Source organism: Mustelus asterias, chromosome 14, assembly GCF_964213995.1.
Source record: "Mustelus asterias chromosome 14, sMusAst1.hap1.1, whole genome shotgun sequence".
Taxonomy (NCBI): Eukaryota; Metazoa; Chordata; class Chondrichthyes; order Carcharhiniformes; family Triakidae; genus Mustelus; species Mustelus asterias.
The window spans coordinates 5376110-5399884 of NC_135814.1; the positions used below are offsets into that span (position 1 = coordinate 5376110).

General features: G+C 49.0%; 1 protein-coding gene across 3 annotated transcripts in view; it reads left to right on the top strand.

Moving 5' to 3' along the window:
• Positions 1–21365, top strand: part of dnpep (aspartyl aminopeptidase) — a 58776-nt gene extending 37411 nt beyond the window's left edge. Inside the window, exons 12-16 of one of the 3 annotated variants that reach the window (XR_013499484.1) lie at positions 3751–3790; positions 9510–9611; positions 11147–11314; positions 15328–16061; positions 16149–21365. Coding sequence is in view for 2 of the 3 variants with exons in the window: in XM_078227811.1 (XP_078083937.1) it covers positions 3751–3790; positions 9510–9611; positions 11147–11314; positions 15328–15378 (361 nt within the window). In the remaining variant the exon portion in view is untranslated. Of the gene's footprint in view, positions 1–3750; positions 3791–9509; positions 9612–11146; positions 11315–15327 lie in introns of all 3 variants that reach the window. The other 2 variants (XM_078227811.1, XM_078227810.1) reach the window with 2 other exon arrangements.
• The last annotated feature ends 2410 nt before the right edge of the window (positions 21366–23775 follow it).

Below are 23775 nucleotides of genomic sequence, written 5' to 3' on the forward strand. Positions count from 1 at the left end.
GCCGGAGTGTGGCAACTAGGGGAATTTCACAGTAACTTCATTGCAGTGTTAATGTAATCCTTACTTGTGACTAATAAATAAGTAATAAAATAAGGCTCTGAAGAAGCAGCACTCCGAAAGCTCGTGATTCCAAATAAACCTGTTGGACTTTAACCTGGTGTTGTGAGTTCAAAGTAACTGAGTGGCCTTTTTAGGTCATTTCAGAGGGCATTTGGGTGTCACCCACACTGTGGTGGATCTGTGACTCTGGAGCACTGGAAAGTAAGACAGATAATGACATGAATGTCATTAGCATGCTGGAAAGCTTCACAATTTGCATCTGTATTTGCATGTCATTTGAACTACTGACCATTAATCTTTATGAATTGATCAAAAAGAATAAGTTTGGCCAAACTGAGTAAGAATGGCAGATTTCCTTCCCCGCAGGACATGGGGTGATCCAGATTGCCTTCTACGTCAATCCGATAGTTTCATGATCGTTATTAATGAGATTAGCATCTTATTTCAGTGTTGTTAATTGAATTTAAAATGCCCAGCTGCCGTGGTGAGGCTTGAACTCATGCCTTCAGATCGTGGTCTAAATCTCTGGATTATTAATCTGGTAATATTACCGCGATGGTACCCTCACCCTGAATCCAAAACCTGAAATACCTCTCTAACAACAATGTGAGTCACAGTGTAGACTGCAACGGCTCAAGAAGGCGGATGACCACCACCTTCTCAAACAAAATTAGGAATGGCCCATAAACATTGGTCTTACCAGTGATGCCCTCATCAAAAAAAATTAACAATACGAAAGGTATAAAGCTCCTTGTAATATAAAAAAAGTCTGAACCTTCTTTATATATATCAACATTGGCATGAACAAAGGAGCTGAAGTCCGGAGGTGAGGGGAGAATGACAGCCCTTGACATCAAGGGAGCATTTGACCAAGTGTGGCATCAAGGAGCCCTAACAAAAAGATCTACAAAAGGTCGTGAGTGTAGCCCAATCCATCACACAAACCAGCCTCCCATCCATTGATTCTGTCTACACTTCCCGCTGCCTCGGCAAAGCAGCCAGCATGATCAAGGACCCCACGCACCCCAGACATTCTCTCTTCCACCTTCTTCTGCCAGGAAAAAGATACAGAAGTGGGTCACGTACCAACCGACTCAAGGACAGCTTCTTCCCTGCTGCTGTCAGACTTTTGAATGGTCTTACCTTGCATTAAGTTGATCTTTCTCTACACCCTAGCTATGACTGTAACACTACATTCTGCACTCTCTCCTTTCCTTCTCTATGAATGGTATGCTTTGTATAGCGCGCAAGAAACAATACTTTTCACTATGTTAATACATGTGACAATAATAAATCAAATCTGGAGTTGATGGGAATATGGGGGGAATTACTTTCCACTGTTTGGAGTCACACCTAGCACAAAAGAAAATGTTTGTTGAAGGTCAATCATCTCAGTCTCAGGTCATCGCAGCAGGAGTTCCTCAAGTGTCACGTCCTCGGCTCAACCGTCTTCAGCTGTTTCATGAATGATCTTCCCTCCAAGATAAATGTAGATGTTTGCTGATGATCGCATGGCAGCAAGAACTGGCTATCATTCAGACTTGGTCTGAATTGGCAAATAACATTCACGCAACACAAGTGCCGGGCCATGACCATCCTCAGCAAGAGAGAGAAGCTAACCATCTCCCCTTGACGTTCAGTGACATTACTATCGCGAACCCCCACATTCAATATCCTGGGGGTTATCATTGCCAGAAACTGAACATGACCGGCGAGAGAAATACTGTGGCTACAAGAGCAGCTCAGAGGTTCAGAATTCTGCAGCAAGTAACTTCCCTCCTGACTCCCCAAAGCCTGTCCACCATCCACACGGCACAAGTCAGGAGTGTGATGGAATAGTCTCCACTTGCCTGGATGAGTGCAGCGCCAACAGCACTCAAGAAACTCAACATCATCCAGGACAAAGCAACCCCGCTTGACTGGCACCCCATTCACCAACTTAAACATTTACTCCCTCCACTACTTGTACTGTCTACAAGATGCACTGTAGGAACTCACCTTCCAAACCTAGACCTCTACCACCTTGAAAGACAAGGGCAGCGGATGAGTGGGAACACCACCACCTGGAAGTTCCCCTCCAAGGCACTCGCCATCCTGACTTGGAAATATGTTGCTGTTCCTTCACTATCATTGGATCAAAATCCTGGAACTCCCTTCCTAACAGCACTGTGGATGTACCTATACCACATGTTCTGCAGTGGTTCAAAAAGGTGGCTCGCCGCTACCTTCTCAGGGCAATTAGGGATGGACAATACATGTGGGACAGTGGATAGAATCCCTGCCTCAGCCAGAATCTCTGGGTTTGAGTCCCCAGGACTTGATGGGCAAGGAAGGTGCATTCATACCGTGGTCAAACAGACTGAGTGTCAACCTGTAAAATCCTTCCAGTACACACCAGTGGAAGGTGGTAAGAATGGGAGAGACTCCTGGTCAGCCACAGTCGATACGGTGTGGCACCCCCAAGCTGTAAGCCTCTGGCGATAGACTAGCGACTTATTCCGGGAAAAACCTTCACTTTGATTTGATGTATTATTCTCTCATGTATTGGGATACAGTGAAAAGTATTGTTTCTTGCGTGCTATACAGACAAAGCATACTGTTCATAGAGAATGAAAGGAGAGGGTGTCGAATGTAGTGAAAGAGATAGAAAGAGTTTTAAAAGCATAGAATGTGGGTAAAAGATAGAAATTGAGGGTACGCTGGGCACAGCTTGCAAGAAATCACCACGCTGCGGTGCCATCTTGAAATCTCGCTGTGGGAACAGTCCGCCTTGTGTAGCAATAGGCGCGGGAAGAGAAACAAGAACAACAAATGCTGGACTAGCCAATGATGCCCACATCCCATGAAAGAAATTTTAAAAACCTGCCAGTTAGCCCACCGTTTCAACCTATCCCTCAATTGCCGCTCTCTACAGAAACTCATCAGCCCTTGATTCCATTTGCACCGCCTGTTTCAGCCTCCTTCCTCCAATCACAGTGCCTAGCACTGCTGCCTCACAACACCAGGGACCTGGGTTTGATTCCCGGCTTGGGTCACTGTCTGTGTGGAGTTTGCATGTTCTCCCCGTGTCTGCGTGGGTTTCCTCCAGTTTCCTCCCTCAGTCCAAAGATGTGCGGGTTAGGTGCATTGGCCGTGCTAAATTGCCCCTTAGTGTCCCGGGATGTGTAGGTTAGAGGGATTAGCAGGATAAATATGTGGGGTTACGGGGATAAGGCCTAGGAGGGATTGTTGTCAGTGCAGACTCGATGGGCTGAGTGGCCTCCTTCTGCACTGTAGAGTTTCGATTAATACTATGATTTCTAACTTGTTTCACCATTCAGTTGAGTGGAACTGTGTAACTTGTCTTCCAGTTGCATCCTCACTGCCACCAGGAACTTGCCAAATCCCAGAGACGTCGCTCACCTGAGGTGCAGACAGGCATATGAAGAGAGACCATTTTTATGTGGGAAAAGAAACTGGAACTTGGCAATGGTGATCCATATGGTTATGGGATCTTGCTGTGTGTGAATTCACTATTGGTTTTTAAACATTAAAAACTATGTTGCGTGACACGGGATTTGTGGAATATTTATACCCAGGAGGGGGGGGGGGGGGATTTCAGAAGCAGAAAGGGTTTGAACCCCCTGCTTTAAGCGAGAGGTATTATCCCAGAGCTCAGTGAAATTTACTCTCTAATTTCAACTCTTGCAGAGATAAACATGAAGAAAATCACAGGCCGGCTCTGCACAAGGTGAGGTTAATGCATGTCTATTAAATTCTCCAAAGCTTTGGGACGAGACTCACGAATCATTTTGCAAAACTGCACCTCTTTAAAAATAAAATGTATTGCTTTCTGCTGCCTGATGCACTTGAAGCTGCCCAGTGTGTGAAACAAGTCTCCCTCTGCCTGTTCCCCTGTTCCAGCGAGTCTTGTACCAGCATTCATGGATCCCAGGGCTTCCTGTCCAGGGCCTGACCAATATTTACTCTTTAAACAAAGCTGTAATGAAACAGAGTCATAGAATGATACAGCACAGGAGGCCATTCTGTCCATCGTGCCTGTGTTGGCTCTTTAAAAGTCATAACCAATGAGCCCCACTTCCTTGCTCATTCCCTCAAGCACTGCAAAAGTCTATCCAATTGCCTTCAGAAAGTTATTGTGCACATTTAAGACAGCCACCACCCCTTTAGTCAACCCCTTCCAGGTCATAATGCATTGTGTGGTTTTATCTTAGACCATAAGATATAGAGGTGGCACGGTGGTTAGCACTGCTGCCTCACAGCTCCAGGGACCAGGGTTCAGTTCCAGCTCCGGGTGACTGTCTGTCTGTGTGGAGTTTGCACGTTCTCCCCAAGTCTGCGTGGGTTTTTTCTGGGTGCTCCGGTTTCCTCCCACAGTCCAAAGATGTGTACATTAGGTGGATTGGCCGTGTGAGATTGACCCTTAGTGTCAGGGGGACTGGCAAGGTAAATACTCGGGGTTACGGGGATAGGGCCTGGGTGGGATTGTTGTCGCTGCAGGCCCGATGGGTCTCCTTCTGCACTGTAGGGATTTGATTATCATATAGGAGCAGAATTAGGCCATTCGGCCCATCAGGTCTGCTCTGCTATTCAATCATGGCTGATATGATTCTCATCCCCATTCTCCTGCCTTCTCTCCGTAACACTTGATCCCCTCATTGATCAAGAACCTATCTATCGCTGTCTTTAAAGATCTTCCCTCTATCTCCAAAAGAGGAAATGCTGGAAAATCTCAGCCGGTCTGGCAGCATCTGTAAGGAGAGAAAAGAGCTGACGTTTCGAGTCCAGGTGACTCTGTGACAAAGGGTCATCTGGACTCGAAACGTCAGCCCTTTTCTCTCCTTACAGATGCTGCCAGACCTGCTGAGGTTTTCCAGCATTTTCTCATTTGGTTTCAGATTCCAGCGTCTGCAGTGATTTGCTTTTTCCCCCGATCACCTCCTGGTTCTTTCAGATGGTCTGGGAGTTTGTACCAGACCAAACACAGCGTCAGGAACAGTGTTACAGCTTCCTCCCGACCAGCCCCTTGTCTCAGCACTAACTGTGAACCAGTTGTGTTTCTCTCACTCTGACTGACTGCACTTTGCTATTTCCAGGTTTATTTACTTATCTTTTTAAATTGATTTCACAGCGGTGGGATTTAAACTCTCATTCTCCGGATTTTAAATTACTGGAACAATGATGTAACCGTAGTACTGTGGTATACATAGTAAGAGGTTTAACAACACCAGGTTAAAGTCCAACAGGTTTATTTGGTAGCAAAAGCCACACAAGCCCCCTGCTGCCTGTCCACACTGTGGTATCCCAAAGCTCCTGGAGTTGGATTCAGTGGGTCAGTGTCTGTGGAGATGGGCCCCATGTTTTGTGATTATTCTTTGCTTCTGGGTCCTTTCAAACCAATTGGAATGAACAGGCAGCAGGGGGCGGGGTTTGGACAGGCAGCAGGGGGCGGGGTTTGGACAGGCAGCAGGGGGCGGGGTTTGGACAGGCAGCAGGGGGTGGGGTTTGGACAGGCAGCAGGGGGCGGGGTTTGGACAGGCAGCAGGGGGTGGGGTTTGGACAGGCAGCAGGGGGTGGGGTTTGGACAGGCAGCAGGGGGCGGGGTTTGGACAGGCAGCAGGGGGCGGGGTTTGGACGGGCAGCGGGGTTTGGACAGGCAGCAGGGGGCGGGGTTTGGACGGGCAGCGGGGTTTGGACGGGCAGCGGGGTTTGGACGGGCAGCGGGGTTTGGACGGGCAGCGGGGTTTGGACGGGAAGCGGGGGGCGGGGTTTGGACAGGCAGCGGGGGGGGCGAGGTTTGGACGGGCAGCGGGGTTTGGACGGGAAGCGGGGGGCGGGGTTTGGACGGGCAGCGGGGTTTGGACAGGCAGCGGGGGGGCGGGGTTTGGACGGGCAGCGAGGGGGCGGGGTTTGGACGGGCAGCGAGGGGGCGGGGTTTGGACGGGCAGCGGGGGGCGGGGTTTGGACGGGCAGCGGGGGGCGGGGTTTGGACGGGCAGCGGGGGGGCGGGGTTTGGACGGGCAGCGGGGGGCGGGGTTTGGACGGGCAGCGGGGGGGCGGGGTTTGGACGGGCAGCGGGGGGCGGGGTTTGGACGGGCAGCGGGGGGCGGGGTTTGGACGGGCAGCGGGGGGGCGGGGTTTGGACGGGCAGCGGGGGGCGGGGTTTGGACGGGCAGCGGGGGGCGGGGTTTGGACGGGCAGCGGGGGGGCGGGGTTTGGACGGGCAGCGGGGGGGCGTTGTTTGGACGGGCAGCGGGGGGCGGGGTTTGGACGGGCAGCGGGGGGGCGGGGTTTGGACGGGCAGCAGGGGCGGGGTTTGGACGGGAAGCGGGGGCGGGGTTTGGATGGGCAGCGGGGGGCGGGGTTTGGACGGGCAGCGGGGGGCGGGGTTTGGACGGGAAGCGGGGGCGGGGTTTGGATGGGCAGCGGGTGGCGGGGTTTGGACGGGCAGCGGGGGGCGGGGTTTGGACGGGCAGCGGGGGGGCGGGGTTTGGACGGGCAGCGAGGTGGCGGGGTTTGGACAGGCAGCGGGGGGGCGGGGTTTGGACGGGCAGCGGGGGGCGGGGTTTGGGCGGGGGGCGGGGTTTGGACGGGCAGCGGGGGGGCGGGGTTTGGACGGGCAGCGGGGGGCGGGGTTTGGACGGGCAGCGGGGGGGCGGGGTTTGGACAGGCAGCGGGGGGGCGGGGTTTGGATGGGCAGCGGGGGGCGGGGTTTGGACGGGCAGCGGGGGGGCGGGGTTTGGACGGGCAGCGGGGTTTGGACGGGCGTTCATTAGCTGCAGCAACCACCATCAAGGAAGCAGTGTTGGACAGGACACCATGGGAACGCTCCGCATTTCTCCAAGTGGTGCCTTGGGATCCTTAACATCCACTGAACAGATGGACTCAGTCCCAGGGCTTCACGTTGCAGGCTGGGTGAAGATGTTTGGTTTTTAAACAGTTGCATTAATCTGTCTGCATTGGGCTCAACATAAATAAAATTCCACATTATGAGGGACTTCAGAGCTGCATTGAGAGTTTGTAGTCATAGAATGCAGAAGGAGGCCATTCGGCCCATCGGGTCTGCACCAACCCCAATCCCACCCAGGCCCTATTCTCGTAACCCCACACATTTATCCTACTAATAATCCCCCTGGCACTCGGGTCAATTTAGCACAGCCAATCAAGCTAACCCACATGTCTTTGGACTGCGGGAGGACACCAGAGCACCCGGAGGAAACCCACGCGGACATGGGGAGAACGTGCAGACTCCATACAGATAGTGACCCAAGCCGGGAATTGAACCCAGGTTCCTGGTGCTGTGAGGCAGTCGTGCTACCCATTGTTCATAGGGCCCAAAGCAGAAAAGATGCACTGGGTCAAACTCCTCATCCCCAGCCCATTAACCACCGATCTTTCAGGATCAGAGTACTTTGCCCCTCCGATTCCACTCAGTGCCCCTCCTCCCACTTCATCCCTTGGCGTATTAAACACAAAACTTTGGTAAAATGCATGGAGATATATCCAGCGATGTTTACTCGAACAACAATTTTCACTTACGCGGTATGTTTAAATGAAATGTCCTCGAGGTGGCTTCACAGCGATGTTTTTACCAACAAAGCTATGCCTGAGCCACACGAGGAGATATTGGGGAAGAAAAGCAAAATCTTTGTGAAAGATGGAGCATTTAAAGAGCCTCTCAGAGAGGTGGGGTTTAGGGAGAGAATTCCAGAGAACAAAGAAAATTCCAGCACAGGAACAGGCCCTTCGGCCCCTCCAAGCCTGCACCGACCATGCTGTCCGACTGAACTAAAACCCCCTACCCTTCCGGGGACCGTATCCCTCTATTCCTATCCTATTCATGTATTTGTCCAGACGCCCCTTAAAACTCACTATCGTATCCGCTTCCACTCCCTCCCCCGGCAATAAGTTCCAGGCACCCACCACCCTCTGTGTAAAGAATCTGCCTCGTACATCTCCTTTAAACCTTGCCCCTCGCACCTTAAACCTGTGCCCCCTAGTAATTGACTCTTCCACCCTGGGAAAAAGCTTCTGACTATCCACTCTGTCCATGCCTCTCATAATCTTGTAGACTTCTATCAGGTCGCCCCTCAACCTCCGTCATTCCAGTGAGAACAAACCAAGTTTCTCCAACTTCTCCTCATAGCTAATGCCCTCCATGCCAGGCAACATCCTGGTAAATCTTTTCTTTACCCTCTCCAAAGCCTCCACATCCTTCTGGTAGTGTGGCGATCAGGATTGAACACTATATTCCAAGTGCGGCCCAACTAAGGTTCTATAAAGCTGCAACATGACTTGCCAATTTTTAAACTCAATGCCCCGGTCGATGAAGGCAAGCATGCTGTATGCCTTCTAAACTACCTTCTCCATCTGCGTTGCTACTTTCAGTGACCTGTGTACCTGTGCACCCAGATCCCTCTGCCTATCAATACTCCTAAGGGTTCTGCCATTTACTGTATATTTCCTATCTGTATTAGACCTTCCAAAATGCATTACCTCGCGTTTGTCCGGATGAAACTCCATCTGCCATCTCTCCGCCCAAGCCTCCAACCGATCTGTATCCTCTGATGGACCTCATCACTATCCGCAAATCCACCAACCTTTATGTCATCCGCAAACTTACTAATCAATCCAGTTACATTTTCTTCCAAATATATATTACGAACAGCAAAGGTCCCAGCACTGATCCCTGAGGAATGCCACTTGTCACAGCCCTCCATTTAGAAGCGCACCCTTCCACTGCTACCCTCTGTCTTCTATGACTGATGTGGAGATGCCGGCTTTAACCTGGTGTTGTTAAACTTCTTACTGTTCTATGACTGAGCCAGTTTTGTATCCACCTTTCCAGCTCACCTCTGATCCCATGCGACTTCACCTTCTGCACCAGTCTGCCATGAGGGACCTTGTCTAAGGCTTTACTGAAGCCCATGTAGACAACATTCACTGCCCTACCCTCATCAATCATCTTCGTCACTTCCTTGAAAAACTCGATCAAGTTAGTGAGACATGACCTCCCCTTCACAAATCCATGTTGCCTCTCACTAATACGCCCACTTATTCCCAAGTGGGAGTAAATCTTCGACTCTTGACAGCTGAAAAACTGCCGCCAATAATTTAATGGTAAAATTTGGGGATGCTCAAGAGGCCAGATCTCTGAGAGTTGGAGCGAGGGAGGCCGTGGGGAGATTTAACAACCCGTAAGCAAATGTTTGAGGTGTTGCCGGACTGGGAGCCAAGGTTGGTCACTGAGCACAGTGGATAATGTGTGAACGGGACTTGGTGCAAGTTAGGACACGAGTAATGGAAGCAAAGCAATGGACCACAGTGAAGTGAATCTGGTCAAGTGATTATGTGCAATGTTTCTGGGTTATGGACACAGCACTGGTTGACCTTGCAGCCTTGTGCTGCTGCAGAATTTGCTAACGATGCTGTTTCTTATTTCTATCCAGGGGCCGGTGATTAAATTTAACAGTAATCAGCGATACGCCTCAAATGCTGTCACTGCTGCCATTGTCCGCGAGATTGCCAATCGTGTGCAGGTCCCTCTCCAGGTAAGCTTGTGGCCTGCCATTTTAGACAAGAGGTGTTGCAAAGCATTAGAGATGGGGAGTGAAAATTTAGACCCTGTCCAAAAGGGCTATGGATGCACAGTGGATTTTTCATCTAGTAAAGGCTGTCAAAGGAGATGGAGCAAATCAACATCCTGCACATCACCACTGACCAGAACCTTAACTGGACCAGCCATTTAAACACTGGCTATAAGAGCAGGCCAAAGGTAGGAGTCCTGCAGCAATAACTAACCTCCTGACTCCCCAAAGCCTGTCCACCCACCCATAAGTAAGAGTTTTAACAACACCAGGTTAAAGTCCAACAGGTTTATTTGGTAGCAAATGCCATTAGCTTTCGGAGCGCTGCTCCTTCATCAGATGGAGTGGAAATCTGCTCTCAAACAGGGCACAGAGACACAAAATCAAGTTACAGAATACTGATTAGAATGCGAATCTCTACAACCAACCAGGTCTTAAAGATACAGACTATGTGGGTGGAGGGAGCATTAAGCACAGGTTAAAGAGATGTGTATTGTCTCCAGACAGGACAGCCAGTGAGATTCTGCAAGCCCAGGAGGCAAGCTGTGGGGGTTACTGATAGTGTGACATAAACCCAACATCCCGGTTTAGGCCGTCCTCATGTGTGCGGAACTTGGCTATCAGTTTCTGCTCAGCGACTCTGCGCTGTCGTGTGTGGTGAAGGCTGCCTTGGAGAACGCTTACCCGAAGATCAGAGGCTGAATGCCCATGACCGCTGAAGTGTTCCCAACAGGAAGAGAACAGTCTTGCCTGGTGATTGACGAGCGGTGTTCATTCATCCGTTGTCGTAGCGTCTGCATGGTTAAGTCAGGAGTGTGATGGAATGCTCTGCTCTTGCCTGGATGAATGCAGCTCCAACAACATTCAAGCTTGACAGCACCCAGGACACAGCAGCCCACTTGATTGGCACCCCATCCACCAACTTCCACATCCACTTCCTCCACCACCGAGGCAAAGTGGCAGCCGTGTGTACCACCTACAACATGCACTGCAGCAACTTGCCAAGACTCCTTCAACAGCATCTTCCAAACCTGCAGCCTTTAGCGCCCAGAAGGCCAAATAGACACGTGGGAGCGCCACCACCTGCAAGTTTCCCTCCATGTCACTCATCATCCTGACTTGGATATATATCGGCCATTCCGTAACTATCACTGGGTCAAAATCCTGGGACTCTCTTCCTAACAGCACTGTGGGTGTACCTACACCACATGGACTGCAGGTGAGTTCAAGAAGGCAGCTCACCACCACCTTCTCAAGGGTAATTAAGAATGGGTAATAAATGCTGGCCTAGCCAGTGACGCCCACATCCTGTGAATGAATAAATATGTTTTTCTTTTAAATCTACTATGTAACCCCTTCATAATCTTGTACATGTCTATTCAACTCAATTGCAGAGATTGTTCTCCGTATCTTAAGGCGAACATTCCCAGCTTCTCCACAATACAATGCGCTGTGATCTCAATGAATTCTAATACACTTCCAAACCAAATTCTTTCCAGGATGTCATGGTGAGGAACGACAGTCCCTGTGGCACTACCATCGGCCCGATCCTCGCCTCTGGCCTCGGGCTGAAAGTATTGGACATTGGGTCCCCGCAATTGGCCATGCACTCCATCCGTGAGATGTGTTGTACTTCAAGTGTCCTTCAGACTGTCACACTGTTCAAGGTAAATAACACGCCGCTCTCTGGCACGCCTTGGCACCTCAGTTAGGCTGTGGATAATGACAGGTCACTGCCGGTAGGGAGATGTTTGGATAATTCTCCGTCAGTCCCACCTGGAGACTTGTTGCAGCAACTGGCACTGACTTGGGGTCTAAGTTTTATGTTCTAACTATTGTCCACTCTGCATTTTGCTGTAGAATTCACCAGTTTTTATCGGAGGACTTCCATTCATGCAGTGCGGTTTCAGTTTAGACCTGTGGACTTTGGGTTTGCTGCAGTTTGTGGAGATTCTGTTGAAGTAGACTCTGTTTGTTGTCAGCCTTGCTGTGAGACCTGCCCTTGTCTCCCCCGACACACTGATCTTATTTGGCCCAGTGAGCAAATAAATGCAGAGGCTCCATCAACAGGGGGGGGGGGCCCATTGACTGATCGCGGGAAAGCTTCCCACAGAGTACTGGGAATCTGGAACATTCTCTCCTAAAAAGCTGTTGAGACCGGGAGTCAGTTGAAATAGTCAAATCTGAGAGTGATGGATTTTAGTTGGTAAAGGTTTACGGATCCAAGGTGAGTAGATGGAGTTGGCCGTGATCTCATTGAATGGCGGAATTGGCTCGAGGGGCTGAATGTTCACCTCCAGTTCCGACGGCACGTTGCCCGGCATTCAATGAGCTTCTGTTTGTTGCCACGTGGCAACGACGCGTCCTTCCAACCCAATGTTAACAGCCGGGTTCCAGTGTTGTACGTGAGGTGTCTGCGCCATTACAACTCAGGTATTTGTTATATCTGTGTTACAGAGTGGTACACGGTGTGCCTGTACTCATTTAGATAGAAAAAGAAAGGTACAGCACAGGAACAGACCCTTCGGCCCTCCAGGCCTGTGCTGATCATGATGCCCGAACTGAACTAAAGAAAACCTTCTGGCCTTACTCAGTCTGTATCCCTCTATTCCCTCCCTGTTCATGGACCCATCCAGATGCCTCTGGGTGTTATCTGTGATTCCAGAGTCACTGAAGCCACCCCGGAAATCTGAGCAAATCCTGCGGGTTGCTGCCTGCAGGAGAGCGCTGAGAGAGTGCTGCCTTGTCAGAGGCGCTGCTTGCAGACGAATCAAGAGATCCCATCTGCCCTCTCAAGCTGGATCAAATCCCATGGCACAATTCTGAAAAGATACAGGGGAGTTCTCCCCAGGGTCCCCACTTTCTCAATCCCCCCCCCCCCCCAATCCCGGACCACCAGAGGAACTGTTCTCTCCATTGTCTATTCCTCAAACCATTTAATTTAGAGGGAGGTAATGGCCTTGTGGTATTATCACTCGTCTATGAATCCAGAAACTCAGCTAATGTTCTGACCCAGGATCGAATCCCACCACGGCAGATGGTGGAATTTGAATTCAATTAAAATATCTGGAATTAAGAATCTACTGATGACCATGAAACCATTGTCGATTGATGGAAAAACCCATCAGGTTCACGAATGTCCTTTAGGGAAGGAAATCTGCCGTCCTTACCCGGTCTGGCCTACGTGTGACTCCAGAGCCACAGCAATGTGGTTGACTCTCTACTGCCCTCGAGTAACTAAGGATGGGCAATAAACGCTGGCCCAGCCAGCGACGCCCGTGTCCCATGAAAGAATACAGACAAAACCGTCAGGTCACTCCTCAGCATACAGGGAAGTGGGATGGGGGCCAGAGGGCACCCCTTGATGGCGTGGCACTGCCTCAGGCACTGAGTGTGGAATGGGCTCCTTCTGCATTGTAGATGCAACGATTTCAGGAGTGCGAGGGCCTTGCTCCGTTAGCTCTGCTCAGCCTTGAGTGAGCTCTTTGTGACTGTGGGGCTGTATCTTTGGTTTTATTGTGCGAACATGAGACCCACCAGGTGGTGGCAGTATCGCTCAGGCTGAGGAGAATTGTGTTTTCTCCCATTGTCAGTACAAAGCCTCTGACTGAGAGGATGGTTGTGGTTCAGGACAAGACAACAGTCTCCCCGACACCCCCCCCCCCCCCCGCCAGCAAACTGAAACATGGTGGGCACTCTCCGGGTCACCCGCGGAGACTGCTGCGCTGTGTTTGGAGAGGTATTTGCTCTGGGATGTGGACCTCAAAGAGATTACCAACCCTCCAGGACTGGCCTGGAGTCTCCAGCCATTGATTGAAGGCCAGTCTCCAGGACACTGCTGTGCGCGACCCTGGAGAAAACCCATCGGCACGTTAACAAGGGGATTTTTTGTCATTTTCTTTGTTTTTATGAAGAGAAAGGTTCAAAGAAAATTGGGGGGTGGAAAGGCTTTGACAGTCGAGCATCATCCAACTGGCTTTAGGAAGGCAGCTCGTCACAAGGATGGACGTGTTGGCGACTAATGGCTGGAGGTTGGGGAGAGTCATGTGATGAAACCTCCAGGAATACATGTAATCACAGTTGGCAACCCCTTCCTGCCCCACCCTCTCACTCCATCTTACACTCTCTGAGATTCATTGCATTCAGAGTACAGAAGGAGCCCATTCCACACTGTGCCCAGGGCAGTGCTACCCCAGCAAGGGGTGCCCTCAGGCCCCCATCCCATTTCCCTGTGGGTAGAGCAGTGACCTGGCGATTAAATGGTTTAAGGGGGTAGATATTGGAGAGAACAGTTCCTCTGGTGAGGGCGTGGGGGGGTGGGGTGGGGGAGGGATCAAGAAATTGGGGACAACTAAAAAAGAGATTATTTATTTATCAGTGTCACAAGTAGGCTTAGATTAACGCTGCAATGAAGTTACTGTGAAAATCCCCTAGTTGCCAGACTCCGGCACCTGTTCGGGTAACACTGAGGGAGAATTTAGCACGGGCCAATCAACCCAACCTACACATCTTTCAGATTGTGGGAGGAAACCGGAGCACCCGGAGGAAACCCACGCAGACATGGGGAGAATGTGCAGACTCCACACAGACAGTGACTCAAGCCGGGCCCCTGGCGCTGTGAGGCAGCAGTGCTAGCCACCGTGCCACCCAAAATTGCAGCTTTCAAGATCTGAACACAGCTATTCACAAGGCGATGAAGTGCTTTTTTTGAAGCGTAGTCGCTGTTGTAATCCAGGAAATGTAGCAGCCAGGTTGTGCACAGCAAGATCCCACAAACAGCAACGTGGTGAAGGCCAGATATCGGTTATTTGTGTGGTGTTGGTTGAAGGTTAATTATTAGCCTGGACACTGGGGAGAGCTCTCCTGTGTGCTGCAACACAGAGCCATGGCATTGTTCACACTCAGGGCAGCTGGAGACTTGGTTTAGCTTCTCGGAATGCTGCGTAGTACTGTGCAGGGAGTCACAGCCCAGAGTGGGACTTGAACCCATGACCTCCTGACTCAGTGGTGGGAATGGTGTCACTAAACAACAGTGAAGCCCAGATTAAGGGCACCATGGTTTCCACCCACTTCCCCCCTAATATCTCAGAAGAAATCACTTTGTGTTCAACAGGACCAGCCCATGAGTGCAGCCGTTTGGTAGCAGAGAACTTGAACATTGCTGAAAGGAGTGATGACATTTCTTGCCTCAAACCTCTTCAGGACAAATACATGAATGCCAAATTTCAAATGATTGCAACAATTTAGACTACAGGATAAAAGGGAACTGATTGATTAGCAAGTTAATCTAGAAAAGCAAAGCATCTCAAAAATTTGAATATACCCATTCTCGGCAAACAAAAGGAATATGTCCAAGTCTTGCACCTTTAGGATGTTAGGGAGCCAATAGTTCCCCATGGCAATAGCTCAACCAATCAGAATCGGCTTGCCAGCCCATCTGAATCGGCTTGCCAGCCAATCAGTACTCTTTCCCCTGGAATATAAATTGTCATTGTTTGAAATTTGACATACTTGCATTTGTCCTGATAGGTGCAGGATGAAAAACTTCAGCAACATGTCTCTTTCCAGCAATAGTCAACCCAGGTGTACTTTGCAACAGATATTTGGTGGAGGGGGGGGGGGGTGGTGGGTGACCTCTCGTTTCCCCGGAGTGATCCATTTAATCTCTGTTTTTTCGTAGGGATTCTTCGACCTCTTCCCATCCGTGATCTGCAATGTGACTGTTGACTGAGACCAGCAGCTTCATGGCTCCGAGTGGCTCCACGTCCAGCAGCAGACAACGCCCCTGAACTGGACAACTCGACTCCCAACTGGGCGTAATCCCCACAGCCACCTCTGAAGGATGACAGTTTTTAATTATGCAAATTTTTGATTAACCAAAGCTGTTGAGTATTTCCCTCCAACAATATGATATCTTAAGGCTCCGCAACGCGAAATATTTGGGTGATTTTTTTGTTCTTGGGATTCTGGGAAGTGCAATCATGTCTTATCCAAGTTCCATATAAAGAACAAAGAACAGTACAGCACAGGAAACAGGCCCTTCGGCCCTCCCTTACTTTGAAAGCTGTGCGAAGTGCGGTTTCCTCGCTCGTGGGTAACAGATACTGTAGGAATATCGCATCATGACGTGCAGTGTACTTCCTGCGTTAGAATTAATTTGCTGCCTCACATTTGTTGACAGACCTGTACCCACCAGCACCTCTTTCCAACAGAGCGCAGATTCAGCCGGTTATGAAGCCAGCGTTCCTCCGGATCCCCACAGGATTCCCGATCAAGCAGCGTGGTTAAAATGATTCCATTAATCTCTCAAAACTCAGCCATGGTACATCTCCAGGATCATGATGTGGAGTTGCCGGCGTTGGACTGGGGTGGGCACAGTAAGAAGTCTCACAACAGCAGGTTAAAGTCCAACAGGTTTATTTGGTAGCACGAGCTTTCGGAGCGTGATTCCTTCATCAGGTGAGTGCGTCATCACCTGATGAAGGAGTGACGCTCCGAAAGCTCGGGCTACCAAATAAACCTGATGGACTTTAACCTGGTGTTGTGAGACTACTTACTCTCGAAGATCATGGCAGGAAGCTGCAGGGTTGGAGGTGTGAAGGGAATTAGGGGCACAGCAGCACATCAATAAGTTACTCTCAACGCTGACTCTGGGCAAGGCAAGGGGTTTACTGCAGGATGCATGGGATAGGGGTAGTTAGTTGCACATAAAGAGCTATCCCTGGGTACAGGAGCGATGGGCCAAGTGGCCTCCTCCCACTCTGTGGCTTCAATCTCAGGAATAAATATCTAGACTTTTTTCAGTTGGAAGAGCCCAAACCTCAGAATTGTTACAGTGCAGAAGGAGGCCATTCAGCCCATCGTGCCTGCACCGGCTCTCCAAATGAGCGTCACGACTTGATGCCATTGCCCTGCCTTTTTCCCCATAACCCCTGCGCACTGTTTCTATTCAAATGCAAAGACAACCCCAGGGACAGAGCGAGGGAAACCAATCGCTTTTACTAATTATGAAACCTCACGCATGTCTTTTAAAATAGATCACTTCTTAAATAAACAAACATTGGAATTGAAAGTTGGCTGTGGACCTTATTCCCACCGTGATGCACTATGCTCCTGAAAGCACCGTGGGATGTTTTACTGACTTGAAGGCACTGTGTAAATGCATGTTGTTGTTGTAAAAACAGTGCTGAGGCTCTTGTCACCATTTCCCGTCAGCGGCAGTGACTGACAGGAGTTGGATTCGGAGGGAAGAGCGATCAGTCTTCGTGGAGCAACATACAGAGGCCTGATTGCGGATTTGTCCAGAACTGTTTTGACTGAAGTCATTCAGTACTTGGCTATTCTGCAATGAACGTTGGTAGCACGGAGACAAGAGGACGGTTAGGAAGCAAAGAGTAAATAAAGTATTCCTGTCCTATAATGCAGTATTTCACCCCTAATTTTCATGTTGAGTAACCTCTCCCTCCAATGATACGAATCAGTTTCTTACAGTCTGGCCCTCTGGCCCATCCTCCCCCTCAAAGGCCAGTGTTGTTTTTGGTACAAATTCTTTTGGTGTGGAACCTTCAGACCAGAACTTAAGAAGATCCCAGCTTTGATTTCCGATTCCCGGCTCGGGTCACTGTCTGTGTGGAGTCTGCGCGTTCTCCCCATGTCTGCGTGGGTTTCCTCCGGGTGCACTGGTTTCCCACAGTCTGAAAGATGTGCTGGTTAGGTGGATTGGCCGTGCTAAATTCTCCCTCCGTGTACCTGAACAGGCACCAGAGTGTGGCAACTAGGGGATTTTCACAGTAACTTCATTGCAGTGTTAATGTAAGCCTACTTGTGACTAATAAATAAATTAACTTTAAGAGGTAGTTTCTGAATTCCCTCCTGGATTTATCAGTGATCATCACCTAATGAGGGAGGTTTTGTGGCGCAGTGGGTTGTTCTCGAAGCTTTGGGCCCTGGTGTAGCACGGCAGAGATCATGTAGCAGTGGAGGACTATTATTACACTGGCGACGAGCTAAATCAGGATACAGTCACCAACTCCTGGGATCGGGGTGGGGGGAGGTCTACCTTCAAACTTTTTTTGTTTTTTAAAAAAAAATCTCTGCAGCAACAATAAGTTTTTTTTTAAATGCCGCTTTTAGGGAAAATCGATCCCTTTGACCCAGAGGCTGAAACACTGGGTTTAGTATATTGAAAACTTCGCAATTTCTTCACCGCTGATGGGATTACAGAAGAGGATAAGCAAAAGGTAATTCTGTTTACAGCAGACTCCAGACTTTTAATCTTATTAGAAATTTAACATCCCCAGAAGCTCTGGATACCAGCTTGTAACATGGATAAGTTACGCTATAGTTAAGAAAGCCCACCAACGCCTCTACTTTGGCCTGTCCACTACGACTCTCGTCAACTTTTACAGATGCACAGCAGAAAGCATTATTTCTGGTAATGGATCCTGCTCTGCCCAAGACCGCAAGAAACTACAAAGGGTCGTGAATGAAGCCCAGTCCATTGCGCAAACCAGCCTCCCATCCGCTGACACTGTCTACACTTCCCGCTGCCTCGGAAAAGCAGCCAGCATAACCAACGATCCCACGGACCCCAGACATACGCTCTCCCACCTTCTTCTGTCGGGGAAAAAGATACAAAAGCCTGAGATTACGTACCTACCGACTCAAGAACAACTCCCCTGCTGCCATCAGACTTTCGAATGGACCTACCTCGCATTAAGTTGATCTTTCTCTACACCCTAGCTATGACTATAACACTGCATTCTGCACTCCTTTCCTTCCCTATGTATGGTATGCTTTGTATAGCGCGCAAGAAACAATACTTTTCACTCTATACTATTACATGTGTTAATTTTCTTTATTATTATGCAGGGTCATGATAACCCCTGTCCAATTTCAGTACAGGTACAATGTGGCGGTCCATTCAGAAAAGCCTTATGACTTCTAATTTTTTGAAATGTTTTAGGTTATACCTCAACTTTTTGATGGACGTGGAACTGGGCGAACTCTATGAAATTTGGGGTTCGCATCTAAATTGATGTAGATTTTAGCCTTGGCACCCTGAATTCTGCCTAATTGACTCTGAAAGGCTTTGGGTATTTTTTTTAAAAGCTTCTTGTAAACTGCTGTCAGTTATACTGAAGATGTCTTGCCAATTTAGTTGCCAATTTGATGTCACAAACCTTCTCCCAGTTTCCTGAATGGGCTGCCCCCATTGTACCTGTACTGAAATCTGACAGGGCCGTGCGCGTTTGTGGGGACTGCAAATTGGCTGTCAATCAAGCAGCCAGGCTGGACGTGTATTCAGTTCGAAATTGAGGATCTTTACGCAAAGCTAGTGGGAGGCCGAGTGTATACAAAACTAGACATGAGCCACGCCTGTCAACAGTCAGAGTTGGATGAGGATTCAAGAAGATTTTGCAACAATTAACAACCACAAGGGCTTCTTTCAGGTGACACAGTGGTTAGCACAGCTGCCTCAGCGCCAGGGACCTGGATTCGATTCCTAGTTTGGGTGACTGTGTGGAGTTTGCACATTCTCCCCGTGTCTGCGTGGGTTTCCTCCGGGTGCTCCGGTTTCCTCTCTCAGTCTGAAAGATGTGCTGGTTAGGGGTGCATTGACCTAAACAGGCGCTGGATCGTGGCGACTGGGGGACTTTCACTGTAACTTCATTGCAGTGTTAATGTAAGCCTACTTGTGACTAATAAATAAACTTTATGAACTTTCGGTACACGCTGTTACCTTTCGGTGTATCTGCAGCATGTGCTATTTTACAACGCACCACGGAAAACACACTGAGCTGTGAGGACAGAGTGTTACTGCAAGGGGAGAGGAGTCTAGAGTCGTGGTCCCTGACCCAGCAAGAGGGACACTGCTGCAGGAATTACACAATGCTCACCCAGGGCTGACCGCAATGAAGATGCTCGAAACAGATTATGTTTGGTGGCCAGACATTGATAAGGATATTGAAAACCTCATCATGCGTTGTGATCAATGCCAATCACCACAAAACTGCTTCCTTTGGTTCACTTCTGCCCATGGCACTGACCTGACCAACATCAGGCATGGTTACATACGGATTTTGCTGGTCCCTTTGTGGGTGCCAAGTTTTTAATGTTGATATCCATCCAAGTGGTTTGATTTTCACGAAATGAGAACAACATCCTCCGCAAGTGAGCAAGAAACTACGACAAGACATTTTGATATCTGATAGTGGCACTTCCTTTACAGAAGCATTGTGTGCAAAATAACAGAATACAATGTGTGTACGGCCCCCGATCATCCAGCCTCGAGTGGCTTAGCAGAAAGAATCATAGAATCCCTACAGTGCAGAAGGAGGCCATTCGGCCCATCGAGTCTGCACCGACCACAATCTCACCCAGGCCCTTTTCCCATAACCCCACATATTTACCCTGCTGATCCCCGACACTGGGGTCAATTTATCATGGCACATCTTTGGACTTTGGGAGGAAACCCATGCAGACACGGGGAGAACATGCAAACTCCACACAGACAGTCGCCCGAGGCTGGAATTGAACCCGGGTCCCTGGCGCTTTGAGGCAGCAGTGCTTGCCACTGCCGCCCAGACATTTAAATCAGTGACGAGGAAACAGTTGGGCGTGCCAGTGCGGTTGAAGCTTGCTGGATTCCTCCTCACTCACAGGACAGCAGCACACATTCCTACAGGAACATCCTCCACAGAGCTAATAGTGGGAAGGTGCCACGGGAGGAGACCTGACCTCGTCTTTCCCAATTTAGTGGGGAAGGTGGAGGTGAAACGGTGCATAAAAAGCATCACGATTCTGTTAAACGTGATGGCTCCTTTGAAGTGAATGATGTTGTATTCATCCAGAACTTTATGGCCTGGACCCCTGGGAAAATTATAACAAAGACAGGCCCCGTGTCCTATCTGGTTGACCTCCAAGGAAGAAAAGTAAGGAATCCCCCATATGGAAAAATGAAACTAACATGATATATGTAGAACAGGATGATGCAGCAGCAACCACCAGCGTTACTCCAATCGTGCGAGGTTCAGTATGACCGGTTAATCCAGTAGAAGAACCTCGTTTTGTTCTACTGGGAACTGAAGCAGATGTCCACACTAATGTACCTCCTGAAACTGGAATTTACCCAGTAACAAGATTAGCAGGTGTCTAGATAAATTGAAGTTCGAATTGCCATTTCAGAAAAACTGTTTACCAGAGATCAATGGGCCGATACAAACGATAACTCTGAAAGGCAAGGAATTTGAGAGATGCAGACAGCCAAATCCACAGGGTGGAAGATCAAAGAAACTGAACAGTATAGCTGTTGAGACCCTCACTGGGGAAGTGAGCTAGTTTTCCATCAACAGCCAGAGAGAGGCCTTTTCCATCTAACATTTAGAGTCACGGCAGATTGTAGATATTCTCCTCTGAAAGACGCAGTTTTGTGCCTTCACTGAACAGGCAAAAGACATTCCCCAGACTTGGTCATCTACGCTGCACTGGATGGTAACCATAAGCTGGATTTGACTCATCAAGTCACTAAAGTGTCACTGTTTGGGAAAAGGGGTGTCTCGGTGGGTTCTGGGAATGTGGGTATATTTTGGAAACAAGAAGTAATTTCAGATATAACGTGTTTTGTTATTGATATCCTGAAGTGTGAACGGTGCATATTAGTCTTTCTTGTGTGTTTTCCTTTTCTTTTGCTTTAATAAATATTCTTTATAAATTGTTTAGGCAACGACTGGACTGGTTCCTCACTTATTCAAAGCAAATTTGCAGCACTAAGAGCCAGTGTTTCAGGTTATCCTTCAGGACTTTGAGACACTCTCGCGGGTAACATCAGTTGGGTTCTTAACACCGCCTGACTCCCGCATTCCTAACTCACCTGTTCATACACTCCTTGTCTGGTACATTGCCTTGATGTTTTACATTGTTATTTCCTGGTGATATTATTTGTTAGATAACCATCTCCTGATCTCCATGTAAATACTTCTCATGCAAATATACAGCCCCTCGAGTCTGCTCTGTCATTCAGTAAAATCATGGCTGATCTGATTGTGACCTCAACGTCACGTTCCACCCAGCCCCGATAACTTTGGACTCACATGTTAGTCGAGAAGTGACTGACTAGTCACCTTTCAGCTCATCCCGTGCTGTTTCCTGTGTGTTTGTGTATATTTTCCTCACTCCCCAGTTCTGTCTCTTTTCAAATGCAGTGCCTCCGTAATGTATCCCAGATCCCAGGGGCGGCACGGTGGCACAGTAATAGCACTGCTGCCTCACAGCGCCAGGGACCCGGGTTCGTTTCCCGCCTTGGGTCACTGTGTGGAGTTTGTACATTCTCCCTGTGTCTGCATGGGTTTCTTCCGGGTGCTCCGGTTTCCTCCCAAAGTTTGCTGACAACAAAGTTTGCTGACGACACAAAGATAAGTGGGAAAGTGAATTGTGTGGAGGAAGCGGAAGGTCTGCAGAGAGATTTGAATAGGCTGAGTGAGTGGGTGAGGATCTGGCAGATGGAGTCTAATGTTGGCAAATGCGAGGTTATTCACTTTGGAAGAAATAATAGCAAATTGGATTATTATTTAAATGGAAAAAAATTACAACATGCTACTGTGCAATGGACCTGGGGGTCCTTGTGCATGAGTCGCAAAAACTCAGTCTGCAAGTACAACAGGTGATCAAGAAGGCAAATGGGATGTTGGCATTTATCGCGAGGGGGATAGAATATAAAAGCAGAGAAGTCTTGCTGCATCTGTACAAGGCATTGGTGAGGCCGCAGCTGGAATACTGTGTGCAGTTTTGGTCCCCTTACTTGCGAAAGGATATATTGACCTTGGAGGGAGTGCAGAGAAGGTTCACCAGGTTGATACCGGAGATGAGGGGTGTTGATTATGAGGAGAGATTGAGCAGATTAGGTTTGTACTCGTTGGAGTTGAGAAGGCTGAGGGGTGATCTTATAGAGGCATATAAGATAATGGAGGAGCTGGATAGGGTAGAAGTGGAGAGATTCTGAAAGGAAACCAGAACTAGAGGGCACAGCCTCAAAATAAAGGGGGGCCAGTTTAGGACAGAGTTGAGGAGGAACTTCTTCTCTCAGAGGGTGGTGAATCTCTGGAATTCTCTGCCCACTGAAGTGGTGGAGGCTACCTCGTTGAATATGTTTAAGTCACGGATGGATGGATTCCTGAACGGGAGGGGAATTAAGGGTTATGGGGAGCAGGCGGGTAAGTGGAACTGATTCACTTCAGATCAGCCATGATCTTATTGAATGGCGGGGCAGGCTCGAGGGGCTAGATGGCCTACTCCTGCTCCTATTTCTTATGTTCTTATGTTCTCCCACAGTCCAAAGATGTGCAGGTTAGGCGGATTGGCCAACTAAATTACCCCTTAGTGTCAGGTGGACTAACTAGGGTAAAATATATGGGGATCGGACCTGGGTGGGATTGTGGTTGGTGCAGGCTCGATGAGTCGAATGGCCTCTTTCTGCACTGTAGGGATTCTATGATTCTATTTTGGGAAATGAACCAAAACCAAATGTCTTGTGCATTCTCTGCATGAGTGTGACCTGGTCCGCTGAGTTTTTTGTCCCCTGTTTTCTGCTTATTGTAAAGGGATGACTATTTCCATGGTCACATTGGGGACATTATGAAAATGACTGAATCAACTTTAGAAAAAGGAAAGATTTGCATTGATATGGCACCTTTCACAACCTCCAGACATCCCAAAGCACTTTACAGCCAATGGGGTACTTGTGAAGCGCAATCACCACTATATTGTAGGTAATGTGATCACCAACTTGTGCACTGCAAGATCCCACAAACAGCAATGTGCTAACGGACAGATAAGCCACGTTTTGTGACGTGGATTGAAGGATAAGTCTTGTCTGGGACAATTGCGGGAGGTGGGGAGGGTGCTCTTTTTCAGAATAGAGGCCAGGGGTTTTTACACATTCTCCCAATATGGGCCTCGATTGGAAAACTGTGCCTCCAACTGTGCAGAATTCTCTCAGTCCTCCACTGGAGCCCCAGCTATGACTTATATGTTCCAAGTACTGGAGTGGGATTTGAACCAGGAACCTTCTAAGTTAGTATAAGAAAAGCTTTGACAAAGGGTCATCTGGGCTCGAAACATCAGCCCTTTC